Source organism: Stegodyphus dumicola, chromosome 6 (assembly GCF_044657685.1).
Source record: "Stegodyphus dumicola isolate Sdum_Otavi_A_Nest chromosome 6, ASM4465768v1".
In the NCBI taxonomy this organism is placed as follows: Eukaryota; Metazoa; Arthropoda; class Arachnida; order Araneae; family Eresidae; genus Stegodyphus; species Stegodyphus dumicola.
In genome coordinates, this window is record NC_140773.1 from 43989984 (window position 1) to 44010125 (window position 20142).

The 20142-nt window shown below is 33.3% G+C and overlaps 1 protein-coding gene across 3 annotated transcripts in view; it reads right to left on the reverse strand.

Moving 5' to 3' along the window:
* The window catches only part of LOC146996733 (regulator of G protein signaling 7-binding protein A-like), a 329695-nt gene that overhangs the window by 14652 nt on the left and 294901 nt on the right, over positions 1-20142 (reverse strand). For 2 of the 3 annotated variants that reach the window (XM_085818264.1, XM_085818265.1), the window contains 2 exons: positions 12593-12695; positions 6840-6904 (listed from right to left, as the gene is read on the reverse strand). In XM_085818264.1, the coding sequence (XP_085674390.1) occupies positions 6840-6904; positions 12593-12695 (168 nt within the window). Of the gene's footprint in view, positions 1-1504; positions 1933-6839; positions 6905-12592; positions 12696-20142 lie in introns of those variants that run through there. The other variant, XM_085818266.1, reaches the window with a different exon arrangement.

The window sequence follows — 20142 nt, forward strand, 5'->3', positions numbered from 1 at the left end:
GGAGATTGGGAAAGGTTCTGAAAACTTTTACTGGTAGAGATGAACTAATTCGCAGTTGTGAAATAAAGATTGAAAAAGGAATTATAACGAGAACTTCACAGTTATTCAGCTATACTAATAGTTTTATACCAATAATTTGATATGAATAGTTTTATAACAAATCTTTAAAAAATTACATTATTTCCTTAATGTTCCTTTCTGGTAACTATCTTTATTAATTCCTTTAATTTTAAAACTTCAACTTTCTAAAAGCTTCCGTTTTTAAAAACATTTCCGTAAATTATTCTATGTAATGTACTAGCTTAAGTACCCTGCATTGCCCATGCTTTACGCAAAATGAAGAAGCTTCATTTAGAGAGATGGAGGTAAAGTCTTTTTCAAAATTCTGTTTTCGGTGTTTTCGTGAGAAGCTGATAGAGATAGCATTTAAATTCTGCTCTAAACATTCTGCACTGTTCTGGAAACTTCTACACTGCTCTAATGCGGGGTCACCTAATAGTTTAATAAGAATTGGCAGCTGTTTTGCTATCGGTTATGTCTTTTTTTTTTTTCGGAAAATCGACATTCACTTTTGTCGATATCTTCACTGTTTTCGAAATTTCGAAAACAGTGTCAGAAATATTTTTCGAAAAACTGACAGAGAAAGCATTTAAATTCTGCTTTAAAAGTTCTACACACTGACGGTTTTAGTAACAACTGACAGCGAAAACCTAATAACGGAGACGTGAACTTAAGAAGGATGACATTTCAAAATTAAAACTATGCAGTGTAGAGACATTAGGTTTTTTTTTTTTTTTTTTTTTTTTTTTTTTTTTTTTTTGGGAAGCAGGCAATATGAAAAATATGCAACGCTTTCGCCAGGAATCGACCCGCGTACCTCTCAATTACGCAGTGAGCGTGCAGACCCTTACACCACGAAGGCTCGCCAAGAAGGTGGGAGAAATACTTTATATACTCTCCCTTTTAAAAGGCGACTGTGGTTTTTAGGGGACTCATTTGCCAAATCCTGGGTGAGGAGAGTCATCTTCCAAACCTCTTTTAGTTCGGGAGCCACTGTAGAGACATTAGGTATTTTTTTGAAACAGCCAAGATGAAAAATTAACAACGCCTTCGCCGGGAATCGAACCGCGGACCTCTCAATTACGCTCTGAGAGTGCAGACCACTACACCAGGAAGGCTCGGCAAGAAGGTGGTAGAAATGCCTTACAGCAGAAACATTAATATTTATTTTTTGAAAAAATGAATTATTTAATTATCATGTATGATTTCTACTGACAGCGGGAACGCAAAAGTGGCGACGTGAACCTAAGGTGGGTAATGTGTAAGCAAGATGGGTATTGGAGTGCATCGCTCTAATATGGACGTCTAAAGTGTGGACTCCATGGGATGGTTTTTCGAAATTTTATATAGGCAGTGACCTTCCTCTTTGAAGGTCAAATGTGCCAAATTTCATTAAAATCGGAATAAAACTGTAAATTTGTAAGAAAGGCAAACACCTTTATACTGTGTTTATTACATAGTTACATTATTGCATTATAATTATTATTCCTTTATTTGACAGTTTGTCTTTAGTAATTCTCCATAAATCTTAGAAAATTTACTTTTGCAATTTACATTGCTAGAGAGAAAAGGGGGAAGTTTTTATTTTTTTTTTCATAGCTACGTTTGAAGGATTACTTTATAAAATAGATACGTTGTCATTTCCAGTTCGTTACTTTCAGTGCATGTTGCAACATCTCAGCGTTTCTCTTTTGAAGAAAATTGGAACTTACTGCACGGACGAGCAAATATCCTCAGAAAATAATAACTTTTCTCTCCTTTCTCTTTTTTTCTCCTATTTTTGGAATTGAAGAAGAAAGAACTGCTCCGAAGAATTCTAGTTTATTTTCCCTTTATTCTCTGAATATTTTCTTATATATCCTTCCGCTGCACCTGAAAATGGAAACTATACCTTTCTATTAACTTATTTCTGTAGTCTTTTCTATTAGCTGCATTATTATTTTACAGTAACTTGCAGTAATGTAATATAATATGCTATAGTATAATATAGCAATTTATAAGAATAACTTTACACCAATAGATTTCGTAGTAATTTATAAAAAGTAGGTACTACTTTTTATAATTTTTACCCTCCCCCCGCCAACCTATGTACATAGTTTAAAGAGGTAATGTTTTTGGTGCAAAATTTCGATAATGTGTTTTCAATAAATAAGCACGAATTAGGTTTTCCAGAGACGTTTATATTACTTTTATAATGATGTGTCTTTGTGTGTGCTTATGTCTGTCTGCGTGTGCGTGTGTATGTGTACGACGATTTTTTCGTCCTCGATAACTTTTATTTCCCGTATTTAAGCTTTTCGAGTTCATATGAAAAGTTGATTAGATTTAACACTTTTGTAAAATCAACGTAAAATAGTGTTGCATGTATACACTATAATATGTTCTTGCAACTGGAGCAGCTTTGTTTACTGATGCCTAAATATGAATGTGACCATATTTGTACATCAAATTCAATTTAGATATGTTGATACTACGGGAAGAACACAGAAAGAGATTATATTATGGAATAAATTTAGAAAAACCAATGTTTACATACGACCAATAATAATTACTACAATAATTGAAAATTTCATATTACAGACCGTAGTGTTTATTGGAAAAAGAGTTTAGATTTTTTTAATAAAAGATCAACCGGAAGTGATGTTTTACTTATAGTTTGTTACTATTTATAGCATGAGGTTAAATTAAACACGCATTCTAGCACCCCTATTTTAGGTTTTAAATACTAACCATTTTATGTTGTTGCTTGTTTTATTCAGGGTTTTCCCTAACTATATATGATTGTAATTAGTTTATTTAACTTTTTAGACATTTTACGTCTTTTTTGTTTTCAGGTTACTGCTTAAAAAAAATTTTAGCGCTTTTTATTTGAATCGTTTTCTGTATTTTTAATTTTAATATGTATTGTTTATGCATATCTTCTTAAATTATGTATTTTTATGTGTTTCTTCTTAAATATGTAATTTTAAATATGTATCTTCTTAAATATTGTAATTTTGCTGTCTAAAGGGTTGAGAATGCAAGTCGGGAAAAAGTCTGCATTTGAAAGCCACTGTGAGTTAAGTTATTTTAAATTGAAATTTTATTTCGAAATTTACAGTCCTGGATCTTAAATGTCTCAGAGGAACGAAACTTGTGTTCAGAACACATTGATCAACTTGGTTTTGGGCTTCAAAACACTTTTCCCTTGAAAAGTTCTTTATGAAGCGTTGAACTGAGGAGATCAATATTTAATTTTATTTTCTTATTTTATGTAATGCTTTCAATATTGTAATTTTTACTTATACTACCTTTGGGCACAACTTTCCTCGAGATACAAAATGGTTAATTTAAGCTCCAACTATTTCCTTTTCTTTTAAAAAAGTTTATTATTTTCGAACCTACAGCAATTGCGCAGATCGTCTATTCGTTTTTAAACTTTTTTGAGACTAATTATTAGAGAAGTAACTTAATGAATTTATTTTTGTCCACGTATACTGTTAATCATCTTTGTCAAACCTGCTTGTTTTGAAAGAAAGTTTTTCAAAACATCTTCGACAAAAATAGAAAAAAAAAGACTGTTTATTCAAAACGTTCTGGAAATGAACTCATGCAATTATTCGGGCACTTTGAACAAACAGTTTTTCTTTAATAAAAATGTAAGAATCATGTTAATTTTATTAACAGTTAAATTTTAAGCTAAAGTTCCTTTCCTGTCGATTCTTGACTTCAACTTACTACTTCCGGCTAGAACGTAGTTTTAGAATCACGTCTGAATACATAATGAGGAAGAGCGGTATTTAACCGCGAAGTTCTTCGGTCTTAGGGAAAGAGTTACCAGGTATTCTGTCTGCACGCGTCCGCTTTTTTAGGCTACTCTCTCGTAAGCTATTATTACGCTCGGCCGTACTTTAGGCCCTTGATAGCTTCGCAGTCAATTAGTGTTAAGGGGCCAACTAGAATATTGATAGCTTTGGCTATATCTCTTTAGTTTAGATTAGTTTTAGTTTACTTCTTAGCTTCTTAAGTTCAAGCCCAAGTGTCGGCTTTTTTGCTTGTTGTCACACGAATTCAAGCGATTATTCGCTTATCAGTTCTTAAGATACTTCACTTTCAACTGTAACTTAGCATTTACAAAGTGAGGAACTCTACAAAAACACGACAACATTTTATATTTCATTTTGTGTTTCACTGAACACGGGACTCCTATATTTCATTGAATTTGCCTTAGATAAAACTATATTTTTCTTAGCTTCGGTATGGACGCAACTAACGTTTTCCTGCACGAACGTTCTATTATCTTCTACTCCTCCTTTTAGTAAAGCTGTAGGGTTTTACTTCAAATTTCTCATAGTTATTTTCATTTTGGAACAAGCCTTACCTTTACATTCTAATTTCCCACCTGCATTTCCCTGCCAGAATGAGTTTTCAGGATTACGATTTATGCGAATAAGGTAGAAATGAGTAGTTAAGCTGAGATCTGAGTTACTTCAGTATCAGAGCGTGTTCTGGTTTTCCTGTCACGTTGTTTCTATTGATATAAGCTTGCTATTCTGCTGCCGTACCTAATACGTGCCTGCTAGTATATGCCAGTGATCCTTTAGTAAGGGCCACTTCCATGAGTTTGAGTCCGGGCAGCTTCAGCTGATTAATTTTATTGTGTTAGATTAATATTAGTATTATATTTTCTGTTTAAAGACCAAGTTGAGGCTTCTTGTACGCCCGAACTGTCTATCTGCTAATTCATTTTCATTTGGAATAAAGGGTAATTTAACCCATCTCCGGTGTTGTTACTTACACTACAAGAACTCAACGAATTGAAGCTACATATTTCGTCAGTATTCTAGCTTACAAGCAACTCTGTTTTAGCTAGAATATTACGAAGCTTTCGAAGAAATATCAAGTTTCCTTACTTTTTTCTGAACTCATTCTCTATATGTTCGAAAAGGATTTAAGTCAAGTATGTGGTGGAGCTTTGGTAACTTCTGGACCTTTGTATAATAACCATAAACGAACTTCTGGGGCTGTAAGTTTAGGATCGTTATACTGATAGTACTTGAATGTATTTTGTATTCTAAGTTTTCTTTCAGATGCTTTCAGTACCAATATTTATATATTTAAATAAGAATATTTATACATTTATACTGATGCATTTGATTTTCTATAAATTCAAAACTTTCTATTCCCATGCCATCAAAACATCCCCAAACTATTATGGCTCGTGCTTGAAGCATCAATAGGTTTTTCACATTCAGTTCTTCTGTCAGTTTTCGCCGCCCAACAATTCGTCCATGGGACCCAACAAATTTGGACACGTCTGTAAATATAATGTTATTTCAATCTTTCCTTACCATAGATGTTTGCGAACCCAGACGTATTTTCCTTATTTTCTTCTTGAAGAATTTCCTCGTGTCCGACCGACCGTTGAATCTTTTTGTATTAATAACTCTGCTAAAAAGTTTAAGTTTAACTTTTATTGCAAATCGTTCTTCCGCTGCATCTTTGCGACTCTAATTTTTGCAGTTTGTCTAATTTTCCATACAGTAAATTTTCACTTCCCTCGTGTTAGCTTGGAAGACGGTCCAGACTTCAATTACGTTTTTGAAAGCTCCACGCAGTTTCTTTCAATTTGGTACATCAAAAATAGTTAAACGCTTTACATAAACCGAGACTTCGCTTGACTTAATATGCCGCGAGTAGGTAGCACTCTTGCTAGCTGTGCTCCGGCTCAGTTGAAGTAAATGTGCCTTAATGGCACTGAAACAAGAACAGGCATAATATAAAATACTCAACAGAGAATCATAAAGTGAAAAATAAAAAGGCTCGAAACATAACAGGCCGGAAGCAATTGTACCGAAGTAGAGTTGCACTCCGCAAGGATGTGGCGCCATCAAGCATGGTTAAAAGCAGTCATCCTTCAGTGAGAAGCAGGAAAATTAAAGTTTCAGATCATTGAAAAGATCTACTAAAGACAGTGCTAAATGTTGTCATTCTTCTTGAGATTTCCCTTTCGTAAACTTGGCAATAAATTTCATAAATTTACTGAAAAATCCAGCAAATTTATCTATCAAATTTCCAATAGAAAAATTTGTTTTGGAAGGTGAAATAGATATTTTTTCGGGAAGTGTTCAGAAATGCGGATGTTTTCATATGTTTAAGAGCCTTCTTAACAGATTTCAAAGTCCGGTCAGGAGCAGGTTATCTTTAAGATTTAAATTTCGAATTTTAGGAGAAAATTCGCAACCTTTAAATGAAGCTACATGACTACATTACATGTTTGTATCTAAAACAAATCTGTTTATCTTCTTTCTTTAAATCACAAGTGTAAATAAGATGGCTTTTCCCACACTTGAGACACTCGGGGAATTGTTGCAGAAGAGTTGGCTGTGTCCAAAGCTTTGACAGCGGAAACAAATCATAAAATATTTGCTGGTTCTAAATCTTCTGATAGTAAGTCTCAGATTCAGTAAAATTTTCTTTTTATAGATACTGCGACCAGTGTCGTTCATTTTGCATTACGAATTTTTCAAAAGCAAGCTTGAGCGAGCCATCTATCCTTCTTTTCTATTCTATTCTTCTTGGAAACAACAGTTTTGCAGATTCATAGCTTTCGCATAGTGCCGCTATATCTAAATTTTTAACAACTTTCTTTACCTATAACTTTTTGATGTTCTATTTTGTAACTCGTTGAATATTTTGATAAAATACATATATGAAACTAAATAACTGACACCCGTTTAAATTGATGACCAAGAGGAGTAAAATAAGTACAATTGAAAATGAATTTACAGCTATTTTACCTCCAGTTTCTTGAGGCATAAAGTCCGACATCTCATTTAACATTGCGGATATGGATTCCATGTCCCTAAAAAGAAAAATAAATCTCGTATAAAACAGGAGTTTGTAAATATTTATCTTTAATATTCAAGAGAAGTTAATATTATCGATATTTATGACTATATCATAATAGATTTTAAAAAATACAATTATTGCACTAAGTAACAGCACACACCAAAGTAAACAGCTGTAGACAACTCGGAAACAATACAGAAATACGGCCAATTCTACTTAAAGACGTGAGGGAAGCTACAGATCAAAAATTCTGCTCACAGTGGCCCTCAGGAAAGCGTAACATATGCAGGATAATATACAGAATTCGGATTTAATTCATTTAAATAAATCTCTGAATTTAATTGTTCAGTTGCCCTTCCCCATGGTTTAACATAGTCATTTATATAGGGCTGCCCGACTTTCGAGCTTCGGTAATGTCGTTTTTCTGGTTCCAAAAATGCGTTTTCCAAACACTTTCAAATAGCAGCAAATTTTCGATAAGGCCAATCAAGATTAGTATGTTATATTTACATATTATTTTATAAATAAATTTTATTTTTACCTTTAAGCCAACTTTCTTACTTTCTCTCTCATTGACGCCGGACAAAATGAAAAGGAGAAATACAGTTTAAGGTGCTGAACTCTTAAACTGTGAGGAAGGAACTGAGTGTTGACTTGAAATCAATTTAAGGTCAATAAACATCAATAAAAGTGAAATAAAAAGTCTAATTAAAAATATTAAAGTCAAATTGTTCAAGATTCAAATTCCAACTTGTTAAATCAGGTTGTTTTATATTAATACACAACCTTACAAACCCCACGGAAGACATGTTCATCGTAATTATCAATCCATACATTTTAAGAAAATAATAATAAATCAATAAATTCAGTTACTACATCGGCTTCCTTTATTAATCTGATTAATCATTAATAATCTGAATAATTGTGGTTAGTACATGTGCGTTGTGTTTTTACAAATGAACACGAGTAAATAGATTTCCATGAATGGAGTGACTAGGTAGCCCACCAAATAAGAAAAAAATAATAGATTGAACAGTTAACCATTAAACTCATTTATTAATTTTTAGGTTAAATAACGTTCAGGTAATTCGGATAACTGACCACACCCTACCATCTCTTAAAACACTCAGATTTGAATGGAGAAACATACGATTGCCCTTTAAAGTAATACAAAATCAACTTATACATCTTCTAACATTTAGCAATTTCTTAAATTAAATCCCTAAATACAAATTCTAAAATCATTATGATACTTTAACGCCTTTTGTTACGTAAATATTCTCATTTAACATATTTCAGGCTTCATAAATTTAGACAATTTAAACACTAAAATTTCTATTCTTTTTATTTTAATATTTAAAATCTTTTAAGGACTCTCAAATTTTCCATTCATTACAAAATCAAAAAAATGTTCTGAATAAATTTATTTAAAATAAAAGAAACTATCCTCCCTAAAAACAATAGAAGTAGTATAAAAAAGTGGAGTTGAGATAAACTTCTGAACCTTCTCATTTTACCTTCTCAAGATCATGACCTGAGAACAAGTTAAGTTCAACCCTGATTCGAATAACGACAGACTCTAGGAAATTTCAGCATCTCATCAGTTACAAAACGCACAAAAATATTCGAAGAATCTTGTTAAAATTTTTCACAGTTTTCCCCAAATTGCAGCTGCTTTATCCACTTAGAGGGAGCCCCCTGGATAGTTCTGACCTGCATCACTGTTAGGTGAGACTAAACGGGTGCCATGCAGACCACTAACTCAATATGATATCTAGAACTAAATGGCGTCTAATCCAGTTGATGAACGTCCTTGTTCAACATGAGTGTTTCTAAATGAAGGGATAAGGACACAGAGGCTGGAAGAAAATGATGCTCTCATCAACCGAAGCTTCATCAAACTAAGTCTGGCATTCTTAGCCACTTCTCTATCATGGGGTTAAAAGTGAGTGCGAAACTTCTTCGCCCATTTCTCAGATCCATAAAATAGGCGGGCAAGTTTTCGCAAGCGACTGCACCCAGGGCTGCAGGCCTCCACGGAGAGGCAAATGCCTTACTTCTCTAATTCTTGAAAATTTAGACCAAATCTAATTTTTTACCTCGAACAAGGAAATCTTGGTTCAATTACCATTCAAATATCATAGGCTGGCAGATCAAAATTAAACGTACGCTTCCCCAACCGGATGATTTTTTTTTTTTATTTTCATTTTACTCAAAATCAATCCAAGCAAACTGCTCATCTTTACCATCTAGAATCATAAATCACCAAACACTCACGCGAACGATTCAAAACCCTTATTATTTTCAGAACACAAGGAAGTCCTAACACTATCAGGTTCAATGTTTCTTCTAACCTTCTTCGGAAACATACAATGACCTGACTAGGAACAGAGAGCTTACTAAAGCTATGTTCACTAATTGTAGTAAGTAGACAGGATACAGACGAAGGGTATACAAAACCCTTTATTTTTCTTTATATACAATGACTTCCGTACTTCGGAATACAATGACCCTCCACTCGGGGTCTAACGTAAAAGGTATAAAAAATAAAACTAAACTCTAATTTAACTTTAGAATAACACACGTGGAAGATTGGCCTTATAATAACAGGAAGCGTATGTAGCACAGAGACTGTGAACACTACAATACGTTTAATTTATTAAGAGGATTAAAACCTCTGGCCTGGAAGGCAAATAGCAACTGCGTAACTTCTAAGGTAAGCGGCCTGCTTCGAACTCACTGCTTCCTCTCTCTTCTGCTTGGCAAAAAGGCCACACTTAAATACTTGGCGTTCGCCAGACAAACTTTGCATAAAATCCTTAACGCTTATAATTCTGGCCGGAAGTAGAAAATAAGAAGTGATAGTAAAGATTTAAAATAAAATAAACGTTAGTAAAACTTAAGATCCTTACAACACAATGAAATAAAGTCAATCTTGACCTCTTAATTGCAACCCAAAAGGGCTCTTCCGCTCGAAGAAACCCTTTTACATAGCAAACGCAACAGTAAAGTCAAGACCCAAATTATTTTTTTTCACACACCCAATAAGGGAACATCCGTAGCTCCTTCTCTCTCTTGTTAAACAACAACCGAGCGAAAAAATAACTTTAAATTGTTTTCTTCTCATTTTAACTCCCATTCACCGCCTCGCTAAGAAATTCCGTTTGGGGAACACTGATCAGAAGCTAACAAAGCTGGAAGCGGGGATAAACCTCGCTTCCTATCCAGAAATTCAGAAAAAAAATATTCTCTGCCTCACGCCTACCTCACCCAGAAATTCTAACCTTAAGAAACAACAGCCCAAAGAAATAAATCCTAATATCTTCAGTATAAAGTAATCCTTAATAGCAATAAATTTGCGACACAAGAAGTTTGTGGCTGTATCTCGACTAAAGATATTTTCACAATTTAAAATCTGATTGATTGAGAATTGTAAAATCTACAATTTTATGAAAGAAGTAAATACTTATAAATGCGACACGTGGCTATAAATTCGTTTATACAAAAATTAATGCTTCAATTATTTCATAAAATGAAATAAAAACCAAATACAAAATACAGAAAGTAGAACAATGCGAAAAGACCAAAATACAATTAAAATAACCCACAAATATTCGCAGAACATTACAAAAATATTTATAGTTTCCAGTTAGAAGATTTTAAGTTGCATTTTAAATATTTAACCCTGATTGTTAAATTTGATGAAGTTCTACTAGCTTTCGAATGGTTGACGACAATCTTTCCGAGGAATATTTGGGGAACAAATCACTGTTAGATAATAATCAACTGAAAATTATGAATGCAGTGAAGAATAAAGATAGCAAAATTCATCTTACCTTTTGTGCACTCAGCAGCGCAGTAATACATCCGAAACTTAATTGATGTTATCAGGGAAACATCCATTAATAAAAGAGGGTAGATTTAAACACTACTAACATATTTATTCTACTTCAACTAAAATAATATTGTTGCATTTTTTTTTCCTTCTTCTGACACCTGTTGCTACATTATTTTCTTACTTCACGTTCTTACGTGGTTCGTAGAGTTGGAGTGAATATCGACGACACTTTATGAAGAATCGAAACACACTTTATTAGTCAGCATTGTCAGAACAGCTCCAAAACACGTTTTATAGTCGTCGATGAACTACTATAAACACGCTGACACAATCAGCGACACAGCCTTAAGGTTATCAGGCTATCAGTGTAAAGACAGCTTCACTGCAAAGCACCCGAGTACAGCTCCCAACTCTGCTTGGTTGTTCTCGGAACTCCACGTACTCTCGAGACTCTCTACGCGATACACAAGAGTATAGCTCTCGACTCAGCACAGTCTAAGACAAAACTCGACGATGCACTAATTTGCGATGCACTAAATGACTCTCTCGACGCACTCGACGACCAACTCGGCGCTAGACTTTGAGACACTCGTTCAATGACTATCAGCTCGCTAGACAAGACACACAGACTATCAAAATCGTAAAAAACAACCTTATATTTAGCGTAGGTATAATGAAACACTCAATCGATTTCGAGGGCAGCTAAAGGTCCCTCCTCATCAGGAGAAAGAAATACATAGAAAGAAGAAAATAGGAATCACAGAAACACGTGGTGCTTATCAGCACTGCACGTGGTTATAACTAGATTTTTAATCAGAGTTGCACTGGCCGCCTACTTTTACTGAGCCAGGCTGTCTGATCAAGTATAAAGAAATATTAGCGAAGTTAAAATAGGGAACGAGGGGCAAATGCACATTACGCTCAAAATCTGAACTTCAAATGCACTTAGAAGTTCAGATTTTGAGCGTAATGTGCATTTGCCCCTCGTTCCCTATTTTAACTTCGCTAATATTTCTTTATGCTTGATCAGACAGCCTGGCTCAGTAAAAGTAGGCGGCCAGTGCAACTCTGATTAAAAATCTAGTTATAACCACGTGCAGTGCTGATAAGCACCACATGTTTCTGTGATTCCTATTTTCTTCTTTCTATGTATTTCTTTCTCCTGATGAGGAGGGACCTTTAGCTGCCCTCGAAATCGATTGAGTGTTTCATTATACCTACGCTAAATATAAGGTTGTTTTTTACGATTTTGATTGTCACATTAGCGTATTTCTCTTTTAGTCTACACACAGACTAACTGACTGCGGACCAGCAGGATTTATATAGCTTTCGGCTTGTGTCCGGGAACATTCTGGGCTAAACCGGTAAGAATTCGTTCCAGAAGGTTCTCCAAACGTCCATGGTATATCGCAAATTCTGTCGCCAAATGTCGCCAAATGGGCAATTTCTCGCCAAATGTGGCAACTCTGCTTTCTCTTGCCATTTTATGGCAACCCTAAAACTGCTTTGCGGGGAAGCCATCTTACCGTGCCTTTACATTTCGTATAAGCGACAAATACATTAATGTTACATACAAGCACATACAGAAGCATAATAATATCAAAGTTCTAAAATGTTAGCTTTTTATTCCATCACATTATTATTTTGACTTAATCAGATTTTGTTTTGGGCCGCTTTTCAGTTTCCATATAAAACTGTTATCACTTCTTCTACCTTTACATTTTTCTTCAGAAAAGCTAGTTTTATGTCTGACTGTACTCGAACTTGATACAGTTTATTTAAAATTTACACTGATCTAAAGTTGCTTTTTGCTTAATTTTAAACTTTCTAGGATACTTAGTAGGACGTAGTATTTCTACCTACCTTTGAATGGAAATGAGCTCTTCTTGATGATAATCATGTAATGGTGGCCTCCATAGTATGAGTTTATCCAGCACTGCCACTCCGGAAGACCTTGGACGTCTTTCTGTGGTAAAGAAAGAGAAATGAAATATTTCAGTTAAGCTTTCATAAAATCGGAGATTTTCCTTTTACGTGTTACTTATCTTTCTGAGGAATAATTAAAAATAATTATTCCTCAGAAATTCTGAAATAATAAAAAATCATTTCCTTTTATAAAACTTATAGAGCTTTTTTTTTCCTTTCTTTTTCTTTCTTTCTGTTTCTTTTCCTTTCTATCCTCTTTCTTTATTTTATAATTTGAATAATCTTTAATGAATAAACCTTTATATCACAAAGCATTTTATTCAGTATATTTTATGAAGTGTTCTTCATTAAGTGTTCAATATTTTTTTTCATCTCACTGTGATGTAGAGTAGCGCAGATTTAAATAATAAACAGCGTATTTTTAACACTATTTATTTTCCCTGTTATCAACATTTAATATAATATCTGTTAGCCTCAAGTTTTCTATCGGGGAAATTCTCCACAACTGCTGTTAAAATTTCGGATCCTAACTCCTGACTAGTTGATCGAATTTCCATTTAGAGCTGTTGAATGGTTCGTAACTTAATTGCTTGCATCTTTTCTCTTAATTAACCACTGGGGAAAAAACCTGAAGCATTTCAGTTTTCCGATCGCGACGACCAGTTAGAATTCCAAAACGAAAAAATGAGATTATTGCCAAAACGTTCTCTAATTAGAGCAATAGTTTCTCTCTTAAGACAGGTGACAGGTGAGAGCGGATCCGGACACCCGTGTGGCTTACTAGGACTATTCGGGTGTCGTCCAGAATCCGCAACTGTATAATGCAATAATTCTTTGGCGCCCCAGAAGCCCGGCGTCAGGAGCTTAATAGAAACTTTTGTTGGTGCTGTATATTGAAATTTGAGCCTTTGAAACTGATATTGAAACATTTTACAATAATTGTAATTTACAATACAATAATTGTATACTGATGCACACACTGCAGCTGTTGCATAAATATTATACATAATTAAATAAACATTAACGTGGTGTATTTTATGTGCACCTAGGTTTAAACACTGGAAATAAATTGTCACAATAATATTTGTTTTGCACATGCGTACGTTATTGCACATACATAAACATTCCACACTAATAATTAAACATTTTACTCTTGGTTACAGAGACAGTGAAGCAGGTTTGTCTTTGCATCAAAATAGCGCAATATTGATTTTCAAAGCAAAATTCAACAGTTTTTCTTCTGTAATCGGTGGCGAATTTTCGGTCGTAAAACCTTACCGTCTGGCTAAGCAGCCTTGATCAGAAAAAATCATTTAATAATGTTTAAAAAAATTGAAGGCATTTTATTTCCTGTACCAGACAATTTCCAAATCCCTTGGCGCAACTGTTATCATATATATATGTAGATATAGATATTATATTATAATATATATATATATACTTAATTACAAAACAATTTTTTTTAAAAAACAATACAAATATGCCTAGTGTTTTCGGGCATTAAGCTGCAGAAAAAAATTATCATTTTCTTTTATTTGAAAGCATACAAACTCCACGTGCACCACATATGTACTAAACGAGGCTTACAGAAGTAAGTTAACTAAAACATAAAAATATACATGCATAAATAAAACGAACAAAAGCAGACAACAGCAGTCTGGACTTCACGAAAACAGATAAGTTCACTGGCCAAGTCACTCCGAACATTTTCAAATCGCTCTGTAAGCATAATCTAGGGCCATAATTAAAGACATAAAATAAGAAATTTAGAACTAATATTTCACAAAGCCCAAAAATTGAAATTCATAATTAATCAATTTCAAATAATTGCAACAAAGAATTTAAAAAAATTAAAACCAAGACATTTTAAACAAGCAAAATCCCATTTCAAAAATTAATGAAAATTTAAAGAAAAATGAACAAAATCAGAAAGAGAATTCAATCAACTTCAAGCTTACTTCATCAGGGGGAGGAACATTGAAATCAGTTGAATTCTCTCTTCTACAACAATCCCAGCTTTTCGGTATCCATAATTAGCCGATGAACCATTTCAATGTAATTTAATTATAATAGTTCACCCGAAAATTCTGGCCCTTCCCCAAAGCAAGGAAAAAACAAAAGATACTTTTAAACAGATAATCCAATGAATTAAGATGTGATTGAATTTATAAAACACTGCTGAAAAAACTTAATTAGAATACGCAAGAAGTAATTAAGAACTGCAAGCACTCTCATTAGACACTAGTCTTAACTATGAGATGTGAAACAGAAGTGACGTACAGGTTTCCCATTTTGGCTTTATTGGCGAAACTAAAAAACCTTGGTGAGAAAGTCTAAATGCTCAAAAGGCTAAAATCTTCTACGAAATATGTAATTTTGAAACCAAAAAAAAAATTAAAGAAAATTTATTTATATTTTTTAGTCAATGAAAAAAATTGTATATTAATGGAACGAAATTTAAGTGAATTCTGACTCCTGTAAAAAAATTATTTTTAATTTAAAACTTTAATTAAATTTCAAAACCAATTAATCCTTAAAAAAAGACTTAAAAATTTGAAAAAAAAAGTGATGAAATAGTTTTAATAATTGCTTTGTAGAGGTGAGTAAAAAAAATCTATAAAGTTGAATTTTAGTTTTGAAATTTAAATGTACAGAAAAATGTTGAAAAAGGAAATAAAGGAACTATGTTAGAAAACTAAAAAATCTCCACGCGTTGGGTTTCTCATGACGACTTTGAATATATATAGTAACAGAATAGTAATTAAAAAAGCAAAAACCTATATATTATACACACACAAAAAGATAAACGAAAAAAAAGTAGGACGCAAACAGTGAGATAAAACACGTTTTATTATGTTTACTACAGCAGAAATCTACAGATAAGAATAAAAAAAAACAACGATCGTCATTAAAGAAATTGTTCGAAATTACAACCCCGGACCGTGATGCAGGCTTCACTTCTCTGGCGCATGGAAGATCCTGCATCACGAATGGAAGATCGCATGGAAGATGCATGACGCACGGTTTCTGTGTCACAGTCTGTGTCGTAATTTCGAACACCTTTGATGATGATCTCTGTCTCTTTATGTTGTTTTTTTCTTGTTTTTGTTGTACTTCGAATAATAAACATTCTCACTCCGTTCGTGTCCTTTCTTTTTTGACTTTTGTTCCATCATTACCGGGCCAGGAAAGGGTTTCCGACCAATGCATTGCTATGTGATTTCCCATCGTCTAGGTGTACTCTATCTCTCCTGAAAGTTTGTCATCGCTATACTGATACAATCTGTATATATCATTGATTGCATTCCCTAATTTTAGAAATCTCTTTTATCCACTTTAAAGCAAAATAAATAGCAGTGATCTCAGCTTGAAATACTGAATTCTAGTCATTTAACTTATATTTATAACAGTGTACCTCAGTTCCATAATACAAAACTGCAAAGGCAACAGCTCCACACCAGACTAGTATAGGCATATCATATTCACCTACCTGGAGATTTTCTGATACATAATAGATTTCTTCTATGCAGGGTGTATTTTATTAATATCAAATCATTGAAAAGCACAGAGAGTCACATATTTCCATCGTATAGTTTAAAATCCAGTCTACCTGTTCTCAAAGGCGCAAAATATCATAATAAAATAATTATTGTTCTGAGAGAAGAGGCACATCTGCAAGTGTGCATATTACCTCATTGGAAGCAGTTCTGAAGCATCTGGCTAACATCAGTAACCAAAAAAATGTGTGTTCATGAATATGATATGTTTGAAAACGGATAACCATTCGCGATGTAACATTTGTGACTATACTTAGGTTCATTTATATCCGGTCGAGAGAACTGAAACTCTATGAAATATGAAAAGGAACAGCTGGTATAGCCGATAGAATAGTAATAGTCTGGAACATTTACTTGTGGGAAATTTGTACTCGGGGTGTTCTAAACAAAAATTTCATTAAAATTGGTAGACCTAACAAAACACAGATGGATGGAAATCTTTTTATGAAACGCAAAACCAAAGCCCGTAGGACACTAATTATTTATCAAATAGTGAAAAGGCGTCAGTTTTTCCGCCTTTCGCAGTAATGATTGACGCAATTTTACCGTGATCTCTACGAATGTTTCATTGTTCGATAGTAGTAAAATTTCATAGAGATTGCATAATGTGTCATGTAAAATAATAAATGCAAATTTATGTTTGATTGCTTCTGTAAATGTATATTTTATAAATTTTGTGCTATAGAAAACAAATAATTTGCCCGTGTGTATCGAAACCCGACTGTTTCTCTCTGAGGCTAGTAGTTGTCGGCTAAGCGTCACGGACCCGTATCTTGCTTGGAAGAATGAGAAAGCACCTTCCTATGGTAACACGTATCCTATTCACGTTCTTTGCCTGATAATCAAACTATAAGAAATGAAGATTATGTCTGCCAGCTACGATTTGCGACCCAACTTACATTGGCGATACAACTTATATTGGCTAGATACCGTGTAAAAAAAGTATCTTAATAACAACTGAGTACCAATAATTCTTAGCATAAAATCAAATTTACAGGACTTACGAAAACTTTTACAAATAACATCCGAAAAGAAATTATTTTCTTTGATGTCCAGAAAGGGCATCTCTGTACAAACATTTATAGATATCCACGATATATGTTCTTTATATCATTAGGAAGATCAATATTGTTTTCTGTTTCTTGTTCTTAAATCAGACTTCACAGACGATATTTTTTTCGCAGCTCAAGAATTTTCAGAGTAAAGTACGAAGTTTCTTTCTATGTCGATAACTTGAAGTAAGGGTCTTCAACCTTTCACGCCCGACAGCTACATCAATAAATTCACAAAGATCCGCGGGCCACATGTCTGTCAAAAAAATAGTGTAGTCAGAAAATTTTCTATAAAAAAGTGAGGTATGTTTTGCAAGACTACAATTGATTCTAAGCGAAGAGATTTACACATTTGTATATATATACATTGGTTCCAAAATGTCAAATGGAAATCGAATTAAAGGTTTTGCAACTTTTTTTAACTATGAAAAAAGTATAAAGATGATTGTACAGTACGATGCTACAAAATGCATTTACACAAAAAAAGACATACTTACATTACTGGCGGAGATGGTAGTTACTTTAGTTTTAATGTGAAATTTGACATTGTTTTTGCTTGATTAAAGCTTCAATATCGGGTTTAATCTGTGTTATTGCAATTCGTAAAGTTTCCTCCAAATGTCTGTCAGTCAGCCGTGTTCTTGTTTTTGATTTTAGGATTTTCATTTTACTAAAACGCTGTTCACATATGTAGCTACTGCAAAAGTTAAACGAAGGAAGAGTGCATGTTTACGAATTCCTAGATACTTGTCTTTGGTCACGTATTTCGAAAAAAAAAATCAATTAATGTAGGATTTTCAAGAAACTTGAATATTACTACAGAGTCACATTGCAAATCTATAAATTCTGTTTGAAGTTCAGCTGGAACACTTCCAACGTCTACTGAAATGGCGAGGAGAACATTCTCATAAAAACCTTTCCACGAAAATCGGAAAATCTGCTTTTGAATTTCTCTTTCAAATTTGAAATGCATTGTACATAATTATTTCAAGTCCATGTTGTTGAGTTCTTTACGCACTCCATAAATTTTGGAAAGTAAGTGAAATTCTTATTTAGCAACTGTCTTTCCCACAGAATTAGTTTTGCCTCAAAAGCTTTCACAAAGTAATAAAGATTATGAAAAAGTAATTGTTTTCCCAGTAAGCGGTAGTTCAAATCATTGAGATGACCTGTAATATCGATAAGAAATGCAAAGTCTCTCAATCATTTCTCATCACTGAACTCATGAATAGATTTCCTTTTAGATTCCATGAATTGTTGAACTTCGCTCTTCAAATAAAACAGGCACTGAAGCATCTTTCCTCAGCGCAACCAACGCACTTCCGCGTAATACACAACATCACCATATTCAGCTTCCAAATCACTCAACTGTTGAAATTTCCTGTGATTAAGTCCTTTAGGCCGAATGAAATTAATCACTTTTACTACAGAGATAAGAATCTATCCTTTTTATAAAATTAAGATTTTATGCGTAGTCAAATTTTTTATTTTTATAATTACATAAAATAAAGTGGAATTTTTGAAAAATTCGGCATTTTCATAAAATTTTACCTCAAATAACACCAGGCCTGTCAATAAAATGCTTTAAATATCAAGAATAAGAGGGAAGAAAAGCTGACAAAGCAATTTTTCTTGAAATCAAAGTTTCTTTAAATTATTCAATTTTTCTTTAAATTCAAATGTGGGCCACTAAAATGCCTTCAGCGGGCCCACGGAGCACGGGTTGAAGACCCCTAACTTAAAGTGTTCCCGAATTTCTTTTATTATTATTATTATTTATTTTACAAGAAGAGAAGGAAGGTTGCATTTCTTTTTTCTTGTTACGAAGAATTTCCCCTTGTTATGTAGAATTGGGAATCTAGGTACATAATCTATTAGTAAGAGAGGTAAGCATATAATGTTTAAATATTACACTTATTTTAAAAATTAGGGTAATTTTAGCATTGTGTCCAATACCTTCGGAAATAACTTGCAGATTTTAATGAAAGTTACCAGGGACGTAAGTTAATATAAAACAAGGAAAGAAATATACTTTACAACACTTATGGCACACACACATGATTATACATAGGGTTTTTTTGTTGCAAAAAGATCTAACACAGAGATTTCAACATCGAATTAAAAAAGAGGATAATAGGGTAATGATCTCCTCCATGTTTACTTTCAAGGCTGCAGTTGAACCTCATATCATTTTTACGGATGACAATGGTCGTTCACATAGGTTTAATCTGAAGAATGGTTTCCTGAAAATAAAGGATAGATTAATGGCATGGATTAGCCAGACAGATTTTTACAGAGGGTGTTTACACACTTCTAGAACGATTTCAATAAAGTATTTCTTTAAAAAAAACCAAATGTTTTTGAATAAAAATATCTGGGAACAACTTATTATTTGAAATGAGAAATATTGTCTGCTACTTTTAAACTGATTCTTCATTCAAAACATATCAAGTAAACAAGCTGTGCATCGAAGGTTATGTTTTTGCGCTTTCAGAAGAGAAATATTGCTATTCCATAATTCAAAAACGTTACAAAATGCATGGTATTAAAACTTTGAAGTCCAAATAAGCAACATTATTAATAAGAAACAGGAAAACGTGAAACATTACTTCTGTGTGGAAAGAAGTTCCCAAGGAACATCCGAAAAAAGGTACATAACGTTTCTAAAGTTAAATGCTTTGGTGACAAAAGAAAATTCATCAACGCAGAAATAAATAACAAACTATTTAAATACATCTGTAACAATAACAAATAAAATAAAAATAAATAAAATCTGACAGCTTTCAGATTTTACATTACTCCCAAAGAGACTTTTTTTAACGTTTTGTAAGCGGCCGAGCGGTAAAGTCGCTGAACACTGGTAGTTCGTTCCGAGGTT